Genomic DNA, 21,491 nt, shown 5'->3' on the forward strand with positions numbered 1-21,491 from the left:
AAATATACTGTGATGTAATTATCTTTTTTTCTGCAGTATGGAGCCATTTGAAGATTTTGGGATTCATAATTGCAAGTTCTTCTCCAAACAATGTTTTACATCTTCAGTCGTTTAAACAAACAAACCAACTAACAACAGTGCCTGAGTCATCTCAGTGTGTCACTGGAGTCACCAGACTGCTCTGAATCAAAGCGGCGGCAAACTTTGTGTTCCCATCGTTTGATTTCAGATCATTTCATTTTGCGCCGCTGCAGGTGGTTCAGGCTCTCAGATGTCTTCACGTTTGTGTTTTAATCACTGGGTTTGTTTGCTCTCTCCATGTGTCCTGTCTGTGATGGAGACATGTGTTCTGCTGCTCTACACAACCACAACAAATATTTAAAAAAATAAAATGAGATGAGAGAAAAAGATGCTCGAATTGGAAATTTGTTTTTCAACTAATGTAAGTGTATTTAAATAATTAAGCTGTATATTCTAGGGCAGATATTTAGGTTAAACATGTTAATAAATAGATTAATAAGTATTCATCCGCTCCAAATATCACATCTTTATGTGGAATTTATTAGCCTATGTTCAGATATATAAGCCCCAGTGTTAAAACATGTGGTTGTTGGTTTCAAATAGTAAGAAACAACATCCTGAATTACACACATGCACCTGCTTTACCACAGCAGCTCAGTGTCCTCCAGGAATCCTTCTGGGAAAATGTCTCACATTCAGCATGTTTGTGTTATCTGTGTTTGTAGCGCAGCTCTTCGTCCACAGGAGGGCAGCACGGCCTTCTGTCTGTGCTGTAAATAGAGCAGCCCATGTGGATAACTGGAATTCATGTTTGAACCAGGAAGTCAGCAGCTGATTAACTCTGTCAAGTCACAGCAGCGTCACCGTGAGACCACTTCCTTTTCTTTTCAACATAAAAGCCGAGACAGCAAAGGGTCCTCCTCCCTGCAAGGATGCAACCAAGGCTATTCCCCAAAACATCAAATAATTCCTTTTAAAGTTATTTTGGGACATTCTCCTTCAATTGAATGCAAGTTATTTCTTGCTGAACCACCACGAGGACGTTATTTTCCACTCAGAAGTACAAATCGGTGTGTTATCAGTGAGGGAGATAAACACTGTTTCACTTGATAACAGAGAATTACGACACATGATGAAATCAACATGTACTTACATTTAATTTAAGCTAGTTTTGTTACACAAACAGCTGCAGGATTTAAATGTTTAATTGTTTAACAAGTGGTGGAATATACATTTACTAAGGTAGTTTAGTTAAGTACTATTTCCATTCTATGCTATTTTATTACTAACTAACTACAACATCAAAATACATGTATTTATTAGTGATATAAAACTGAATAATATTGTATTCTATTATAAAATGCTAAAGCACTGAACGGAGCCATTCTGCATAATGATTTCTGTCACTTTTCATACTTTATAGGCGACATTTTTCTGTTATTACTTTACATTTTTCTAATTCAGGACTTTTACTTACAATTGATTATATTTATATGATATGATTTCTACTTCTCCTGTAGTAGAGATTTAATCTGTGTACTTCACTTCAACGTCACAAGCTTTTATTTTGAAAGCACGAACACACCGGAAGATAACACGGCTGTGCTGCCAGCTTTACGCTACACTCAACGACGCAGCAGCAGTGACAGACCTTTTATTCTTCAACACTTCCTCTGATACGAGGACTAAAAGTCAACCTGTTCTCTCTGACAACAGCCTCAGCAGTATTCTCTGGGTTTATACAGTTAAGTCAACCTCAATGTATTCATTGCTTACTTTGTTAATTGCTTTGTTTTATGAAATATATGTCAAAAAAGACTTTTAAAAGCTATTTAACGTCATGTCAATACTGTTTCAGTGCATCCAGATGTGATTGTTACCTTTACAATCAGATGATGTCACACTGTGGTCTGTTTTGGACCTTTTTTCACACCGCAGTTCTTTGGGATTTGCTTCCGCGTTTATTTCCCAGCAATCCACCTTTAGGTGTGTGTGCGTGTGTGTGTGCGTGTGCGTGTGTGTGTGTGTGCATGTGTAGGAGTGTGTGTGTCATTGTAAATACTGTAAAAATGTGCTAAACGGTTGACAAGGTATACCAATGGTGACATTTAAACTATTCACACTGAGAGAGAGAGAGAGAGAGAGAGAGAGACACACACAGAGAGAGAGAGGGGGGGGGGGGGGGGAGACAACAAACAAAGCTGAAAACATTGTATGTAAACATTGTATGATACAAACATTTCCTAACATGGTCTTCTTGTGCGTCCTGTCCATCAGACATGTCTGTGTTTGAACACTGCTCCATTCTTCTGGAGCTGAAAACTTTGCCCTTCAAGGAGAAGAAGAAGCTGAAATCAGCAGTAACGGAGAACGGAGGCAACATCTGCTATGTGGTCAATAAACAGGTCCGAGGATCGGGATCATTACCCATCTATTATCAAAAACTAAATATAAATCCTCCTCCAGAATGCTTCCTGTAGATACAGCTTATATATATATATATATATATATATATATATATATATATACAGTACTGTATATCATCCCAGTGGTCCAATGTTCATGCACAGTCACAAAAATCACATCTTGCACGCTGATTTTTTTCCCACAGTGCACTCTGATTTTCTTTTTTTCCCACAGTGCACTCTGATAGTGACCAGTGATGTGGCCGACCTGAGCTCCAACCGGCTGCGTGGCATCCAGAGGTACCAGACGCCCGTGGTCGGGGTGGACTACGTGTACGGCTGTGTGGAGAGAGGCGTTCTGCTGCCTGTGGACGGCTACAAGCTGGATGCATCCTCTCCTTCTGCCTCCTCTTCACCTCCTCTTCCTCCCTCCTCACCCACACCAGCGCCGATCACACGTCAAGGTTATTATCCCGATACGCAGTAATCGTCTCCTTAAAGCTCTTAGACATCGATGAATACTAAGCAGATGTTATACGCAAGAAATACAGAATGTACGCTTACAACAGGATAGAACGCTGCACACTGTTGCACTTCTTTTATTATGTTTTTATGACATAAATAAACTCATCAGCCCACTTTCATCAGGTCCACATGAAGTAAATTATCTAATCGTGTGCTCTACTGTCTGTATTCAAAGCTGCGTGATGTTCTGTGTTCAATATCAAATCTTCTAAACATGGTTTAAGAATAAACCGTATAATATTAATAATAACTTTATTTATAAAGCAGCAAATGTGAGGCAATAAAACAACAGGAAGCCAAATAAAGTGAGAGTTTAACCAATAAAACAGCACAATAGATGAAACATAAAAACAATAAATACGATAAAAATAAAATAAATAAAATAAATAAAATAAATAAAATAAATAAAATAAATAAAATAAATAAAATAAATAAAATAAATAAAATAAATAAAATAAATAAAATAAATAAAATAAATAAAATAAATAAAATAAATAAAATAAATAAAATAAATAAAATAAATAAAATAAAATAATTTAGTTAAATAAAAAAGGAATATCAACAACAACAAAAAGCAAATGACATACTCTGTACAACACAAACTTACCGGAATCCAAAGGAAAAAAACGTCGCCTATCTGCGAATGCTGGTAAACTGCAGGGGGACCAGGGGTTATGCAAATGAGATTGACCCAGTGCATGTGACCCCCTGGAACCAGACCTGAATGCTGTGCAGACACAACACACCAATAAATGCCTTTCATCAGAGAAAAAAAAAGCAGATTTTGTGGATTCTTGCTTTGAAAGAAGACGCACTGCATATGTATTGATCCCTGTTGGACAATAATGTAATGTAACTGCTGCAGCGAAATGGAAAACTCTTGATGATGAAGGACTCCTAACTCTCTTAAGTGCAGACGTAACTCAATCAGAAACAGGACTCCACCCAGTTCCAACACACAGTGACTCAGGACTCCTCTCAGTCTTTTATTTGCACAGACACAAGTCAGTTTATTGCTGTTTCGTCTTCCACTTCTGTTGACATCTGGACGTTCTGATAGAAAATACAGCGTAGACTCAGTCAGCAGGTTTGACTACATTGAGGTCAGATAAAGGGTGTGTTTGTTTGTTTCTTTGTTGCGCATTCAGGCTTTCTCCAGAGCCAAATAAAAGCTGCAGCAGTGTTGTGTAACGAGCACATCCACATGTCACCTTGCTTACATAGCCTGTGTGTGTACTCAGGTTTAAATGCATACCAGAGCTAATGCAGAACGAGTGGTGCGAGGTGTGTCTTTTTAATCTGTTCTGTCTTGTAGCGTTCAAAGTACCAGCTGCCGAGCCGACCAAAGGCCCGGCTAAAGGCCCGGCCAAAGGCCCGGCCAAGCCCGTGGACTCTGTCGGCCTGAGTCAGAGGGCAGAGAGTGGAAACGTCCTGGAGAACTGCAGGTGTGAACAACGAAGGATGGTCCTCATGTTAGCCTGGGGGGTTCTTGAAGAGGGGGACGATGGCATACAGTAGAATATGATCCGGCTGATTGGTAGCCCCGATATTATTTAGAATTCTCTGCTGCTTCAGTCAAACACTCATAAAGGATCATACTCACAGTCAGGGAACGCTTTGTCCGCTGAGGGTGCAGCACATAAAGAATCACTTTGCTTCCTTTAAATCTCAATGTTGTACATTCAAAGCTGAGGTTGCCACTGATCACATACCTTTGTTGTAGAAACAGCTGAAGAAGACACCAGAAGAGTTTAAAAACGAAGTCAACATTTTCTATGAAGTTACATTAATCTTTGCATTTCACAGAATTTTCACAGAAACTGATTCTGATCTTCCAAAGTATCCGGATCATTTCCAAGTGGCGAAGTATTCAATCTTTGAAAAGGTAACGCTGCAATTTATTTTGAGCTTTTCTACCACTGCTACTCCAGTAGTGCTGTAATTATTATTATTATTAATAATATGCATTTCTCTGAAGATAAACAGCAACACTTGGTGTGTGCTGGAGCTGCAGAGTCACAAAGGAGAGAAAGGATGGAAGTACCGAGTGGTCAAGTACTGGAAGGACGATATATCAACCAAGGTATGAAGTCTGTTACTGCATGTCAGCTCTCTACAATAGAGGAACTACAAGTATTCAGAAGTTCCTCATTATAAATTAGAAAAAGCTTCTGCGTCTGCTCAACAGCATTTGACGCCTGTGTTTGTGCCAACAGAAGGAGGCGGTGAGGGACACGCTGGTGTTTCTGTCCACCTCAGAAGAAGCTCTGGAGGTGTACAAGTCCCTGAGAGAGACCCTGCAGGCCACCGGACTGCAGCTGAGGACCAGCACCCCTCCACAAGCCCCCCACCTGGGCTCCGCCCCCCTCCAGCAGGTCCGACAGGTTACTTAAAACAGCGTTACACATTTTACTGACAAGAAACAAAAATCTGCAGGTAACTGTGGGAAGGATATCGTACTGTAACGAAGCATTGTAGTTTTCAGCATAATTGCATGATTTTATCATCTTAGTGCATGTTAAAGTGGCTGTATTTTCCTTTTTTCCTGTTTCTAAATGGCTCCTACAGGTGTTTCCCACACACACAGCATCTTATTTAGCCGGATTTTGAGGCAGACTTTGTGGTGTTGTGATGTCTGACGTCAGTAGGTCCGTTCAGCTGAATCTGATGAGCTGATCACTTGATTTTCATGAGCCTTGTTTTAACCGGCAGCTGCTGCTGGAGGAGAAGCTGAACACGGGAAGCTTATCACAAGAAGTGGGCGTGTTTGTAGAGCTGCTGTGGACCGAGGCTCTGGGTCTTCTCGGCAACGTCCTCCGAGTTCCGATCGACAAGCTCAGCCTCAACGATGTATGTTTTCTCTTTTGATCGTTCCACTAAATCTCAGTCTGCTGTCGATTTACTGAAAGCAACGTCTGCTGTTCCGTCAGCCTGTTGTTTGAAAGACGGTCTAATCATGAATATCATAACAATAATGTGTGTGTGTGTGTGTGTGTGTTGTAGGTGAGCAGGGTGGAGGGCTTGTTGCTCCTGGCTCAGAGGAAGTTCAGGGAGAACAATCATGCTGCGGCTGGGTTTCTCCTTGACGAGGTTTACACGCTGCTGTTGCACGTCGAGCCCTTCCAATATCCTCCCACCGCCAAGCTCATCTCTCAGAAACTGGACCTCTGTCAGGTAACGCTGAACTCACACACATGTGCCAACATGAACACACACACACTAAGACATAAAGAACCAAACAATCACGCTTTGAAAGGTCCTTTCATGTGCACATCCACACACAGTGTTGATGGAAACTATTGTCTCATATTGCAATCCTTACCTTCTTTGAAAAAAGCAATTTGACGTCTATTTATGAGGCAGTGTCATTCCAAAGATGCACTTTGATTGACGCACATACTGTTTAATAAATAGAATTTTTTGATATACTAACTGCAAAAACATTTCCCAAGACACGTAGTATATAGTATATACAGTACACAATTAGCACCTAGTATGGTGTGTTAAAAGCAGATATTATGACGTCACCATATTGTTTGTGATATTTATCATGTTTTCTTTATCAGTTGAGGGATTCCTTGTTCTATTCTTGGCCTTCTAAAGACATTTAGTTTTATTTAACAAAGACGTAAACATTTTAAAACTTCAAATATTCATTCATTGCATTTAATGTGCGGTAATTAAAACCTCTGTTATTATCAAATAATGAGACTTAATTTGTCTTTTTTTGGTTTTAAACAGTTCTAGTATTTGGCACACTTACACATTTTTACAGTTTGATCACAAAATATCGATAAGACAACACAGTCAATGCAAGCAATTGATCCTTTGATCCTGCACATCCACTCTGGGAGACATGGCATTAGCTCACATCCATAAACCCAACTCACCACCGTCCCCTGTGTATATCCAGGCTAACACCAACACGATCAATTTCTCCTTTGTCCAGTTAATCCGAGATGTTCTGAACGTGAGCGAGACGACCCTGAGAAGCCCCGTGCCTTCCTCTCTGGGGAAGTACCGCGCTCTGAGGTGCAGCATCGAGACCGTTCCCCCCGATACCTCCGAGTTTCAGGCTGTGACCGCTCTGCTTCAGAGCAGGTAGCGTAGCGCCTCAGACGCTGCCTTGTGTCTAATATCCTCACTGCAGTGTTTCTAAACCTCAAACGCATACACGTCTCTTCACAAAACCTGTTGTTTGTGTTCTTATTTAAGGACAGTTATTGTCACAGATCAGACCAGAAAATACGAGCTTTATCACACAATCTAACAGTGAGTCTCATCCTCCTGGTTCTTCCATTTATTTGTATTAAACGTCCACTGCAGAGGAGTAACATAACAGAAAAGAGGGGGGATGCTGGCATGCCACTTAAAATGTCTTTTTTCAGTCAAAAGATTGAACCATAATTGAACCATATCTCAGTTTACATTGTCTAACAGATAAATCCGTGAGGAGGGTTTGGATTTACAGTTTCCTGAACCAGCTAAAAGATGTAAAACATAGCTGGTTTTAAACGACTCTTCTAGTGGTTTTATAAATCCAACTTGCAGCCAAATACAAACTTCATGAAGTTACATCTACAACTGTGGAATTCTAGACACTAACACTTTGGCCAAATTCTAATAAAAGGCCCAGTAAATGTCCAAAGAGTTTACTCTTAATTAGCATTTTTCTCTTCTCAAGACATACAGAATTCAGATAGTACGTTGTTCATCAAAGGCTTTATATGTCATCACTATCGGCCCCAACTGGCGGGCGCAGGTAAAGAGCAGTGAGCGAGGAGTCAGCAGGCGGTCATTGGAAGTATAACACAGGCAGTGGAAGGTGTTTTGAGAGAGTGTGAGTCACCGCAACCACGAGAGGTCCTTGAGCATGCAGCCATAACTGGGCACACAAAATATTATGCAGTTTTCTGCAACAGAATGCGAGATTAGCCGTGAACAGACACTGCACACACTCACTCACGCATGCACACACCTGAGCGATTGCATGATGCACCTGGAGATCATAATAAATAGTGAGTAGGTAGGTATGGAGGTCAACAGCTTTCAAGTGTGTTTTTGTGAGTTTTAAATTTCATCGAAGGCCGAAGTGTCCGTCCATAAACACCTATAAATATTTTAAAATGTATGAATATGTTTTCAGGTGAGTGTGGCATCTCATTTCACACGTTCACGCCCTGTGCTTCCTGTGCAGGAGGGTGCAGGTCCGACAGGTTCTGCGTGTCAGCAGAGGGGTGGAGCTTCAGACGTTTAAGAGCGAGGTCGGGAACATTAAGCCCCTCCTCCATTCCTCCAGCCCCAGCAACTTTGTGGGAGTCCTGTCTCGGTGAGATCACACACACACACACACACACACACACAAAATACTTTCATGATTAAAATGAGTTATCATTTATACGTCAAATACATCTTATTTTAACTAATTGAGCGTCCTCAGTTTCTTGTTGTTATTATAGACTTCTGGGGTCATGAGCTTCCCAACATCCTCCTTCAGCGTTTATGGATAAATAAAGTTCAAGACAAAAGTGCAAAGATACAAATCTGTTTATGAACTGTTGATATGTGTATGCATATATTACTTAGCGATGTGATATATGATAATGCTTATAGGTACAGTATACTTCAGGTCTACTGTACATCTTCAACTGAACAATTAAGAAATCTGACTTGGACTTTTATTTTGAAACTCGTTCTTTTTCTCTCTCTCTTTTAGTGGTCTGCTGCTGCCCCGTGTTGGAGTGGAGCATCATGGGATCGAGAGGACAGACGTCGGTAATCTGGGCAGTGGAATCTACTTCAGTGATGCCGTTAGGTTAGTAGAAAATCTGAAACTGACGAGGTTTATTCAGTTTGTTTTGACTTATAACACCACTTTCCGTACAATACTCTTTTATTGCCTTAATAAAAAGAATATCTACGAGTCTAGTGAGCCCGTGTTCCTCATCTCTCTTTTGTTCTCCGTCCACAGCACCTGTGTGAAATACTCCAAGCCCAGTGAGACGGACGGCTCTCGGCTGCTGCTGGTGTGCGATGTGGCGTTGGGACGCTGCAGTGACGTGCACAAGAGAGACGTCACTCTTACCCAGGCTCCCGAGGGACACCACAGCGCGCACGGGGTCCGCCGCGCCCGCAACACTCCCTCTGAGTTTGAGGTAGGAGAGTTAGTGAATGTGGACAGAAAGATAAATAGACTGATGGACACGTCTCCACATTAGGTCTCCCTCATCTGATTTTCATTGCTAATATGTTCAGACACAGATCAGTTATTTATCATGACGTCAAAGACTTTTAATTCACATTTGGTTCACTTTGGATGCTCCCATGTGCACACAAAATTAAGACTTTTAACTTCACAAAAAAGTGAAATAACAGCACGTCTGTACAACTAAAATATATATATATATCTTGCTCCTAAAGGCTGTGTTACTCAAAGTAGATTCTATAAGCTCTTTGAAATGATCAATGAAAGACTTTATATGTTGATTGTTTGTGAAAACTATCTCGTGTGTAAGTTTCCTAACTTAATTCCTTAATTCCGTCACTTTTGGGACTTTTCTGTCAAACTTGTTGTGATAATATTTATCATTTCTGAGCGCTCACACATCTGTCCGTCTGTGCACTCTCAACATGTCTAACTACACTCCAGGACGATGAGTACGTGGTGTACAGTCCCGACCAGGTGAAACTGAAGTACGTGGTCCAGTTCAGCATCGAGGGAGACCGGCTGAAGGAGTTCAGTCCTGCTGTCGACACCTCAGCTGAGCCGGCTCCGCCCTCTTCTGACCAAGGTGAGCACTGGATTACTGCACAATATGAAAAATGTACAGATCTCCTCAGGGTTCATTAAAACACACTTCATTGTTTTGTGACGATTGTCGTGTTTTCTTTTCAGTTGAGGGATTAAAACATGATTGAAAAAATGTCTTCTTTGGGCTCCTGAAGCCATTTTAACCCACTTTGATAAACTCAATAAATTGTGTTGTTATGAAAAGAATATCAAACAATCTCCACAGTATTTGTTGGCATTGAAAGGATCTTCTGTTTAGATAACATTAGATATATATTGTATTATTAACACCAGGATGTGTAACAGTATAGTTTAATATCTGTCATTTCAAACTGACATTTGTAAATAGTTGTAAACAAACTGCACAGATTTTTCGGACATATTTTAACGTCATTGTAATACAGTGTTAATTAATAACCATCATGTGGACTGTCATCACCAGAGGTGGTGTTTCTACTTCATCACATTTCCATCCAGAAATAACTTGACTGACAGTGTTCCTGTTAGTCTGCAGGTCTTTAAGTGTTTAGATTATGTAAATGTGAAGTCTTAGAGGACGTGGAGAAAGATAAGATTCACTTAATTGATTCCATAAAGCATCTATTATGTATACAGTATTCACTGAGCGTATAAACATTGTGTCTAGTGGTTTATAAATCATTGTTATGTGTTTTATGAGGGAGAATTACTGCAGTTATAAAGAAACTGTTTTATTTAGTTGTAATTTGTTGAACTTCACTTTGATATTGTGTGTGTGTGTGTGTGTGTGTGTGTGTGTGTGTGTGTGTGTGTGTGTGTGTAGGTCGGGGCTTGATGTTGGAGGATGACGAGGTTGAAAGCATTAGAAACCCGCTGGCGGACGTGAAGGCCGGCCTGTTGGACAGCTCGGGTCAGCAGCTCCCTCTGCAGGCCGTCCACGTGAAGTGCAAGCTGATGGATCTGCTTTCACAGGTGAAAACTCGGCTTTTCTTTAATTAGTTACCTGTCAGCTCGATGGCTGATTAAGGTCTTCAACTGACTGCTGAGTTCACTGGCTCATGTCTAAAACAAAGCACTGCCGTCTGTCCTTTAAGCCTGTCGTCTATTCTGTCCTTTTAGGTCATCATCTTCCAAAGATACACCAACCTGAGCTCTGTGCCCATCGAGGCAAAATACGTCTTCCCGTTGGACGATTCCGCAGCAGTCTGTGGATTTGAAGCTTTCATCAATGGGAAACATGTGGTGGGACAGGTAACCCATCTAAGCTCGTATCACAGACTGAACTGTATGTCTTTAATTATCTAACATGTAGTTTCATCAGAGTATTATTTATCTTATTTATCTTTACTTACAGCAGTTTGCTGAGGTTATAATGTAGATGCTGCTTCTGATGACCATATGTAAAGTACAACACACAGTGATACTCCGGGGTCAACCCTCCATGTAGTGTGACGTGACGCTGAATTTATTTTCTGCAGCTGTTGATGTAACGAGGCTCCATTCTTATGTCGCTGCATTATTTTTCAGACTTGCATCTAGGAGTTTATAATCAAATGCACTGATGGTACAGTCGTTTCCTTTCTCCTCGTGCCTGAAGGCCAGTGAGTGATTATCAACGCCTGTAAAGGATTAAAGTTACATTATGGATTCATTGCTTCTGTGTCTGTTTGGATCTCAGGTGAAGGAGAAAGAGACGGCTCGCAGGGAGTACAAGCAGGCTGTTGAGAAAGGCCACGGAGCCTACCTCATGGACCAGGACGCCCCCGTATGTTCGCTCTCAAACCAAACACTCGTCTTCGGGCTGATTAAAGCTCTAACGCCAGCACTCAAACTCTGAAATATCATAACCAGCAGACCTGAGATGCCTTTTGTATCAAAGAACCGGACATGTTCTAATGCAGGACTTTTAATTCTGGAACCAGAAGGAGCCCAAAACTGCTCCTCCTCCTTCCTGTTGCGACTCTATTCCTACGCTGGTTGTGATGTCATTTCTGTGCTCCCCCCTGCAGGACGTGTTCACCATCAGCGTGGGCAATCTGCCGCCCGGTGCGACGGTCCTCATCAAGGTGACCTTTGTGTGCGAGCTGATGGTGAGGGACGGGAGTATTCTCTTCTCTCTGCCCGGGAGTGTGGCCCCGTGGCAGGAGAGCGCAGCGCTCAACCAGACCACGCAGGTGAGGAGAACCTGGAGGGGAGGTCCCAACAGAAAACGCTGCTTCTGTCTGTAGCTTCTCGCCCTTTTTTCTTTTCCTTATTTTCCTTTGGTATTAAATATACAATATGAAATATATAATATACTGCTAGTTTTATTCTTTAGTTTGCCTTTATCAAGATACCGTACTTGTGGGCCAAGTGCTGCTGTTTTTGTTTATTAACGCATTGATTCAGCTTCATTGGGTTTGTGTCGTTGTGTCTTGGTTGTGTTCGGTTGTGTGAATATTCTTCTTCTTGTGTGTCTTCCACTGCTCACCAGCTCACTGTGGAGAAGGTGTGTGTGACCGATGAGGCGAGGTGAGCTGCGTTGTGTGTTTTGATTATTTAAATGCAATTTATATCGCTGCAATCTGCCTCCGTCTGAAGTGCTGCGTCTTCAGCGGTGTTTAGTTCATCAAGGACACTTTTGTTAATCAGCGAATCATTTGTCCTTCATGCAGAGTGTGTGTTCCTCCAGTGTGTGTGTGTGTGTGTGTCCTTTAATAATGTGTTGTTTCTCTCCCTCAGAGAGTTCACCCTGGACATGTCAGTCGAGATGCCCAATAAGATCACCAACCTGCAGTGCATCACGCACAAAGTCAAGATGAAGGTAATGAGGTGTTTTCACACTTTATTATTCATGTGTTTTAGATATCGTTACATGTTTGTCGGTTATTTCCTCGGTTTTGATGTTGAAGCTGTTTCTCTTTGAATAACCTGCATGTCGTAAAACAAATGGAGTTCAACTGTCTTGCTCACATTTTAGAGCTGGAATGATGACGGATACATTCAGCAGATAATTTCTTTTAACAAACAAACATAATTGTGTGTGTGTGTGTGTGTGTGTGTGCGCGTGTGTGTGCGTGCGTGCGTGCGTGCGTGTGTGTGTGTGTGTGTGTGTGTGTGTGTGTGTGTGCGTGTGTGTGCGTGTGTGTGTGTGTGTGATCACATAGAGGACGGACTGTAAGGCGGTGGTGAGTGTGCTGCCAGGAGAGGTCATGGGTCAAGACGGTTTCCAGCTGTCGATCACTCTGTCTGAGGTGCACCTGCCCAGGATGTGGGTGGAGAAACACCCTGACAAGGACAGCCAGGTCCGTCTCTCTTTCTTATCATCATCTTTTCTTTCTTTGGGGGGTTTTATGTGTAACTATGCATACAAATCAGTGACCGCCACACTAAAGTGCTAAAGGTACAAGTCCAGTTCAGGTCCAGTGTCTGAATGTGCTCCTCTCTTTCTCTAACTCTGGCTCTCTCCTTCAGGCCAGCATGTTGGTTTTCTATCCAGACTTTGAAGTCGACTCCGCTTCAGCGTCCGATGAAGTCGTCCTGTTGGTGGACACGTCCGAGTCCATGAAGGGAGAGTCTCTCCGCATGGCCCGGAGACTCGCCCGGCAGGTCCTCAAAACCCTCGGCCACAACCTCAGAATCAATGTCATCTTCTTCGGCACAGGTCAGTTTGATCCTTTAATTAATTATTAAAAGACAGGAAGTACAAGTTGGAAAGGTGACACAGAGTGAAACGATAGCACCATTAGGGAGGAAGCTAAAATAGAAAAAAGAGAAGTCTCAATACACTATGGAATAAAAGTGCAAGACACCCCCATGAATATAGGAGTTAAACCAGCACTTCTTTTGAGCACCAGTAAAAGATAATTGCATATCGAAACGTTGAAGTCCTCTCTTGATAAACCTGTTAAATCAATGTCTCGTTGCTCATCATCGTACCCAATATTTCACAAAAGTAGCTAATGAAACATTAGTCATAATCTTCCTGACTTTGTCCGTGTTCTCGTCCTTCAGATCACTCAGACGCTTTCCTGACAGCACAGCCGCTCGCTGAAGCTCGCCCGGCAGCAGAGAGCTTCATCAAGGTGAGTTGTGTCACATTCTGTCAGACTGTAGTTCAGCCTGAAACACAGTGTGCTGCATGTGGAATAATGAGCAGTGCTGCTGCAGAGTTCTTAATATTTGATCTTCAGATGCTTTTATTATGATCCTGGGGTTGTTTCATTTGATTAATAAGATGAACCTAAAGCTAAAGTTCAACTGCAGAGCAAGCTGTGAAACATTTTACCCTCTAAAATGTATCAGACCTCAGTTAATATACAATTATTTGTGGGCAATTAATTCAAAAGCTAGTTGTTGTTTTTTAAACATGATATTTACAAGTCGGAGAACTGAACGACTTTTCCCTCTTGGCTGCTCATCATTTCAGTTGAAGCCTGTGTGTCCTGACAGCTGTGCTCCTCTCCCTCCCACCAGCTCTCCTCTCCAGCAGGGGGCAGCACTGAGCTGTGGCGGCCCCTGAGAGCCCTCAGCCTGCTGCCTCCGTCCCGCGGCGTCAGGAACCTGCTGCTGCTGTCGGACGGCCACGTCCAGAACGCAGAGCTCGCCTTGCAGCTGCTCCGAGACAACGCTCGGCACAGCCGCCTCTTCACCTGCGGCCTCAGGTGAGAACGGGTCGAGGGGGTCGTAGGTCACAGCTCTCTGAGCTCTACCGTCAGACACGTTTACATTTTCAACACCAGCGTTTGTCTACAGTATAATAGCAGCTACTATGGGCTTCTGTTAGATTACGGACATTTTAAAGGTGTGTGTTTGAACGTTTTTTGTGGTTTCAGCCCGACAGCCAATCGGCACATGCTGAGAGCCTTGGCCCAGGCGGGGGGCGGAGCCTTTGAATACTTTGACACAAAAACCAAACACAACTGGGCAGAGAAGGTGAGACTGACTGCCTTTGATTAATCACAGATAATCACAGAGTATATGCAGATTGTTCATGCACTGATTTGTTAATGGATTATAATGAAACAAGAGAAGTTATTCGTACTTAATGGAAACCTCCGTTGGTTCTTGTGTTGGCGGCAGGTGGCGTGTCAGGTGAAGCGTATGGCGTCTCCCGGCTGCAGCTCGGTGTCGGTAAAGTGGCAGCAGTTCAACCCAACGGCGTCTCCTCCTGAACAAGCCCCCAAGCAGCTCCACGCTCTGTTCAATGACTGCCACACGCTGGTTTACGGCTTTGTGCCGCACTGCACTCAGGTACGCAGTTTATATGCGTGATGCCGAACCTCTGAATTGCCTTTTATTTTCATTTTTAGATTTTCTCGGTTAAAGCTGCAAATAACTATTATTTTATCCGTCAATTTCTTTTCTTCAGTCATCTGTTTAGTCTAAAATACCCGAAACTAGCTCGAGGTGATTTTGACCAATAGTCAAAAACACAACAACATTAAATTCACAATGATATAAAACATAGTAAAGCAGCACATTTAAAGGGTCATTTTTCAACCTGGATTGTATTTTCTTTAATGTACGTCCACTAAGTGTTTTATTCTGCCTCTGAGAGGCTCAGATTGTTATTATAAGTGTCTGACAACATGATGGAAAGAACCCAACAGAGAAATCAAACCCTTTTCTTTGATTCCATTTCTCTTGATCCGGTCTGTGTGTTATTTGATATTCAGTCATGACATTAAACATCTTTTAGACAACACGAAGCTACACACTGCCTAACACCGACTGTCCTCTCTCCAACTCTCACTCACGATTCCACGGCTGTCTTCGTCACGTGACACAATAACAAAGGTTACCTTTGAAAAAGCTGCAAACCAGGCAGCAGATATTTGGCTTTTTTTAAAGTATTTTTTACGACTCAAGTGATTGTTACTTCCCACAGGCCACCCTGCTGGGAAATCTGAGCGGTCAGGAGCTCAAAACCATGGTGTCAACCAGTGAGCTGCAGAAGACCAGGGGCACAGTAAGAACACACACACACACACACACACACACACACACACACACACACACACACACACACACACACACACACACACACTCTCAGCAGTCTCAATGCAGTCTTGTGTGTTCAGTTCCTTCACAAGCTGACAGCGAGGGCCCTCATCAGGGATTATGAAGACGGAAGCCTGGATAGCAATGAAGCTGAACATGAGGTGTGTGCACTGTTTCCCGTACGTTGATTTATTGATTTTAACTTATTTGATTTTATTGATTTTTCAACCCATCGCGGTTTAGACGTCCAATCTGAGCTCCACATGCTGACCTGTAAATTTATTCTTTATTTGCTTTTCCAGGGGAAGAAAGCGGAGTTAAAGCACTTCATCATCGAGTTAAGCAAAGAGTTCTCCATCCTGTCTCAGTTCACCAGCTTCGTGGCCATCGAGGAAAGGGTTTGTCACAGTCGTACTGTTATGTGTAGTGATCACCACCCACTCGCCTCTCTTTACACCCTGGACCTCATTTGTTTTGTAGCTCCCAAGTTACCAGGAACAAAACTCATCCACCTTGTTTTTAGGACTCCAAACAAACCGAGGAGGGCGTCACAGACATCCCCAAGTTGGTCTCAGAGGAAGACGTGGACTTCCTCCCCTACATCAGCTGGGTTTCTCCTCAGCATAGTGAAGAGGAAGGGTCTATGGAGGAGGATGAGGAAGAGTCTATGGAGGAGGATGAGGAAGAGTCTATGGAGGAGGATGAGGAATGCCTACAGTCTATGCTGGTAACGTCACACAGTGTTCAGTGTAATCATGGAGGGAAGGAAAGCTCATGTCTTGTTGTGATTTACTAATTGTCACTTTTATAATCTGCATTTGTCTCTCTGCTATAGGTGGAGGAAGTAGAAGAGAGATCTGTGAGATATCGTTCCCTGCTGGTAACGTCACACAGTGTTCAGTGTAATCATGGGGGAAAGGAAAGCTCATGTCTTGTTGTGATTTACTAATTGTCACTCTTATAATCTGCATTTGTCTCTCTGCTATAGGTGGAGGAAGATGATGATGACTGGGGAGAATGTGCTGAGGATAGGTCTTTTTCCCTGCTGGTAACGTCACACTGTGTGTTGTGTGATCATTGGGGAAAGGATGCTTTGTTGTTGTGATTTACTAATTGTCCCTTTGTTGTGCTGTGCTCGTCTCTTTGTTCTGTTGTAGGGCCACCTCCTTCCTCAGGTGAGGAATCAAACACTCTCTCCAAGTTACTCACCCACGGTTAGTCACAAACTGCAGTTGCACATTTTCTATTTGAGGGGCAATAGAGCAGCTTTTTGTTTTTTTTATGCAAAAATAAAACAGTAATTAACACATAATAGGTTAACAAATCCTAAATTAGCATCACATATCCTCGTGTGGCATCGTACACGTGTTATCGCTGACGCAGGACAACGCTCTACTCATTTGCTACACTATGTTGAAGTTATTGATAATACTTCCTCAATTCTTCCCGCATGTGCGTCACAAATATATGCAAATGAATGTGACAGCAGAGTCACACCAATGTATCTGTGTGGAAAAGCTAGTTATGTTTTTAATTTCGTGAGCAGAAGATAGACTCTTTTATGTTTTCTTTATTTCTCCTTTTTTGTAGAGTGCATCTTCACCTATGTCATTTCTTGGAAAGTGCAAAAGCAGTCCGGATAGTGACGAGGCCATGTTGGCTGAGTGTATTTTCGGATTTGTTTCTGCAAAAGGGGACGTTGACATGCCTCTCACTGGGAGTGCTCTTCCTCCTCCTCCTCCTCCTCCTCCTCCTCCTCCTCCTCCATTCCAAGTTTTAAAAGGGCAACCCCAATTTTTTGCCTCTCCAGTCCCTCCACCTCCCCCTCCTTTACAACAACCATTAGGCCTCTCCTTCCATCCTCCTCCTCCTCCTCCTCCTCCTCGTCCATTCCAAGTTTTAAAAGGGCAACCCCAATTTTTTGCCTCTCCAGTCCCTCCACCTCCCCCTCCTTTACAACAACCGTTTGGCCTCTCCTTCCATCCTCCTCCTCCTCCCCCTCCTCCTCCTCACCCAGGTGGTCCTCCATCCATACCGCCCAAATATCTTCATCCTGCCAGGTCAGGTCTGGTCTTGAGTTCAGCAAGCTTAGAGCTACAACGATTCAATCCACCAGAACGTTCTGGTCTATTCAGTTCAGCAGGAATGTCCCTTCTCTGCGGCGCAATGGGAGATATTGGAACTTTCGAGAGTGCACCAATGCCTCGGCCTCCTCGCATGAGAAAAAGAGAAGGGAGTTCATTGAGCTCTATGACACTGCCTGAAGCTGCTCCTCTCTCAGTGCTGTCTGAACGTAAGGCCGGATCCTCTGCAAAAGAGAGAGAGTCTTCAGACTCGGTGCTCACAGATAATATCCTGACATCCGCAGACTCCACTTTCGGCTATCAACAACAACAACAGTCGGGTGTTATTACAGACAAAAATCAGTTGTCTCATTTCATACGGCGTGGACAACAACCATGCCCGATCCTCGCTCAACAACAGTCAGGTTTTTGTTTCGGTAGCTCTCTGCCTCAAAACCAATCCCTTGAACATCGTCCAATGAGAGTTAGCGCTGCATTTACACCTCATCTAGAAACTGATTCCTTATCAAGGTCAGTAATGGCTTCAAATAAGTCAAGAGGAAAGCCCCAGGGTGACCGTCCTCTTTATGGAGGTGAATGTTCCTCTGGTCATCAGGAGGAGCTTTCACTTCGAGGTCGTCGAGGTCGTCAACCTCCAGTGAGGCCGGACGCAGAACAACCGGCAGCTGCGGCACGACGTTTCACACGTCTCTCTCATCAGCCGGCTTTGCTGTGAGTCCAAAGAGTTTTACTCAAATGTTTTAAAACGTTAAAAAAAATACTGATAATAATTCTTGTAAAACAAAAATATTTGGTTGAATGACAACAGGCTACATCCTGTGCATGGTAACTGGAAGTTATTAGTGTAAAGCTTCTGTGTATTTGTGTGTGTTCATGTTTACATGTCTGGATGCATGCGTGTGCTTTAACATGCTGTGAACATGTTGATTCAGGAGCAAGTCATGGGATCCTGAAGGGCCGCAGCTCAAATGGACAAAGATCTTCCAGATGCAACATTCAGTAAGATAACAAAATAAATGAGCGTGTGCTGCTGCACGACTTTAGCTTTTCCTGCAGCACTGTCGGCTACAAGTAAGGTTTATCACATACACAAGCAGTTGGTTTGCTTCTTTTTTTTAGCAACATTCAGTGCCATCATACTCAGTGGTGGAAGAAGTATTCAGATACTGTACTCAAGTAACAGTACTAATACCACACTGTGAGAATACACCACTAGTAAAAGTCCTTTATTCAAAACTAGGGCTGTCCTCCACCAAAGACGTTCTAAGTCGATTAACGTTTATACAATTACTTGACTTAACTCACTTAACGAGAAAGTAGAATAAAAGGGAAATACTCAAGTACTAAACAGTACAGTAAATGTATCACTCATACTGTATACAACATATTGCATTATAGTCATTTAGTAGATGCTTTTACTGGGTTTTTCTAGCTGTAATTCAGTAAAAACAACTTTTACTAGCAGTCATCGTTGATGTTTTGCGCGTAAGTTCTAAACACTGCATGAAAAATGAAATATATAAAACATGTGCGTGTGTGTGTGTGTGTGTGTGTGTGTGTGTGTGTGTGTGTGTGTTGCAGGAGGGCTACTGGGAGTTAACCACAGAGCTGGGTGAACTCATGAATGTCAATGTGGACCTCTTTGCCAACGTGTTCCTGAAAAACAAGGGCATCCAGTCTCTCGGTGAGGACTCTCAGAAACTGGTTTTGTCATTTCACATCATTTTGACCAATTCTGACATCTTCCTGGGACTTTTAGATCGCAGTGAACATCAAGGCCCCCAAACTGCTTCAGGGTTCAGAGGGTTCAAAAGTCCCGTCATTGTGGCCAGTTTTCACTTCTGCTCCGCTCTCCTCACTGTCCTTTATAACCGGTAGAGATATCTGTGTGTGTGTGTGTGTGTGTGTGTGTGTGTATATGTGTGTGTGTGTAGGTGTGAGGGCCCACGCTGACATCCTGAGGCTGGTGGCGACTCTTCTGGTCCTGCAGCTGATGAGGGTGGAGAAGCTGGAGGAGGGAAAACTGCTCCGCACCCTCTTCAGCCTGGACGAGTCCTCTCTGCCCAGGTCTGTCCAAAACCACACAGACCAGCATGAAGATACCGACACCAATAAATAAAAACCCACTCGAGGCACACACTGCAAACAACGTTCAGAACAGGACATGTAGGGACAAGAACAAGTGTGATGTCTCGTGTTAATGAAGCTGAATCCAGCATCGAGCATAAAGACTTGTGTTCTCAGAAGAGGGACTTTTAAAGTAGACTCTCCTGGTTTAAACCTAATGTTCTCATTTGTTTTTCTTGCTTCCAGGCCCGCGCGGTGGGCGGAGGTGAAGCGGGCGGTGGACTGGGTTTGCTGGGCGGACCGTCAGTACCCGTGCGTCTGCAGCCGGCTGGAGTTCGGTCTGAGCTGGGAAACCTCCACCCGTCAGCTGCTGGGCTTCGAGGGCCTCCCTCCCTTCTCAGCTCTCACGGGTCTGAAGCTGCAGAAGACCATTCGCCATCTGCTGGTCCTCTAACCAGGCGATAGTGTGAGAGATTCATACCGCTTTGAGGGGATGAGATTATCTTTTATTTTCACGTTGATATAAGTTTCTTTGGCTTACGTGAAGCACTTTGAACTGTCTGTCAGTGTGTTTACGTGCTCTTTAATAAGCAGACACAGTCGACTTTCTGCAGTAACGCTGCAGTAACACGCACAGACGGGGAAGTTCAGCCCAGAATAATCTCATCCAAAATCAGACTGAAACTGAAGTTTGCTCTGAACATTTGACTGTTGGATTGAGACACATTGGGCTGCAACATTATGGCCAACATGATAATCACGATTATTTCAGTAAATATTGAGATCACGATTATTCATTGATTTTAGGGACAAAATATTGTCATCGCATTTTTGTTTTGTTGATGTGATAATTTACCACAGAATATGATATATAAACTAATTGAATATATTAACCGATCTGCTAGTTTCATTAAAGCCGAGTGTTGCAAACGAGCATCCGCTATAAACACCAGGATACTTGCATCAGGTAGCTTTTCAGTTTGTCTGTGTGCATTGTATCTGACATGAACCATAAATAAATAATATGCAGCAGACTTTTCTTTTGAGCAGTCGATCATTGTAAGGGCCTGAGGGGCAGGGTAGTGGCTGGAATCTACATTCCAGCCAGAAGGCTCCACCCACTCCTTCAGGGGAGCGTTGAGATCAGGATCAGGTGTGGGAAGAGACACACCTGATCCTGGTCTCCTCATCAGGGAGGTGAACAAAAGGCAAAGAGGGAAACGGAGCAGGGGGAGCATGCGACGAGAGGAGAAGAGTGGCTTCTCCTCTCGATGGTGAAGATTAAGCCGGTAAGTCGGCTCGCGGCCCGGCTGATATGTTTAGTTTGTGTAGTTAACTGATAGAGCTCTGGACTGAGATACGTTTTCAGTTGTTTTGAGTTTGTTGAAGTTGGTTTAATTAAAAACCTGCAGAACTGACTCTGCCTGTGATTGCTGCGCTGCCACTAATTCCTGTGTCCTCCGTACCGTCCTGTTACAATCATGTTCATCTAAATGTGGAAAAGCCAGAAACGTGATTAATATTAGATTCATTGTGCAGCCCGAGTTCACACTGCACTGAAAGAGCTGTCACACTAACACAGACATTACACACATACAAAACAAGAAGAGGAAGCAGTGCCTTGTATCATTACTTCAT

At 43.1% G+C, this 21,491-nt stretch overlaps 1 protein-coding gene across 4 annotated transcripts; it reads left to right on the forward strand.

Moving 5' to 3' along the window:
- Positions 1-1,640: 1,640 nt before the first annotated feature.
- parp4 (poly (ADP-ribose) polymerase family, member 4) lies at positions 1,641-20,887 on the forward strand. Of its 4 annotated transcripts, none has more exons than XM_076111099.1 (38): positions 1,641-1,765; positions 2,299-2,426; positions 2,662-2,890; positions 4,267-4,396; positions 4,758-4,836; positions 4,930-5,034; positions 5,168-5,326; positions 5,664-5,801; positions 5,955-6,125; positions 6,901-7,052; positions 8,149-8,280; positions 8,668-8,766; positions 8,923-9,106; positions 9,601-9,742; positions 10,544-10,692; positions 10,840-10,971; positions 11,399-11,485; positions 11,730-11,894; positions 12,194-12,231; positions 12,442-12,523; positions 12,867-13,004; positions 13,174-13,363; positions 13,714-13,784; positions 14,176-14,363; positions 14,535-14,634; positions 14,782-14,952; positions 15,590-15,670; positions 15,783-15,863; positions 16,005-16,100; positions 16,226-16,429; positions 16,538-16,582; positions 16,691-16,750; positions 16,860-16,916; positions 17,293-18,497; positions 18,719-18,785; positions 19,368-19,470; positions 19,721-19,853; positions 20,100-20,887. In XM_076111099.1, exons 2-38 carry the CDS (start codon positions 2,301-2,303, stop codon positions 20,305-20,307), a joined length of 5,697 nt encoding a protein of 1,898 aa, XP_075967214.1. In that variant the 5' UTR covers positions 1,641-1,765; positions 2,299-2,300; the 3' UTR covers positions 20,308-20,887. The 4 variants fall into 4 exon arrangements, with proteins under 4 accessions (XP_075967214.1, XP_075967233.1, XP_075967223.1 ...); XM_076111118.1 differs by having other exon boundaries at positions 16,860-16,877; XM_076111108.1 differs by having other exon boundaries at positions 16,538-16,561.
- The last annotated feature ends 604 nt before the right edge of the window (positions 20,888-21,491 follow it).

This window comes from Anarhichas minor, unplaced genomic scaffold (assembly GCF_050575085.1).
Source record: "Anarhichas minor isolate MPS153535 unplaced genomic scaffold, ASM5057508v1 ptg000004l, whole genome shotgun sequence".
NCBI classification, from domain to species: domain Eukaryota; kingdom Metazoa; phylum Chordata; class Actinopteri; order Perciformes; family Anarhichadidae; genus Anarhichas; species Anarhichas minor.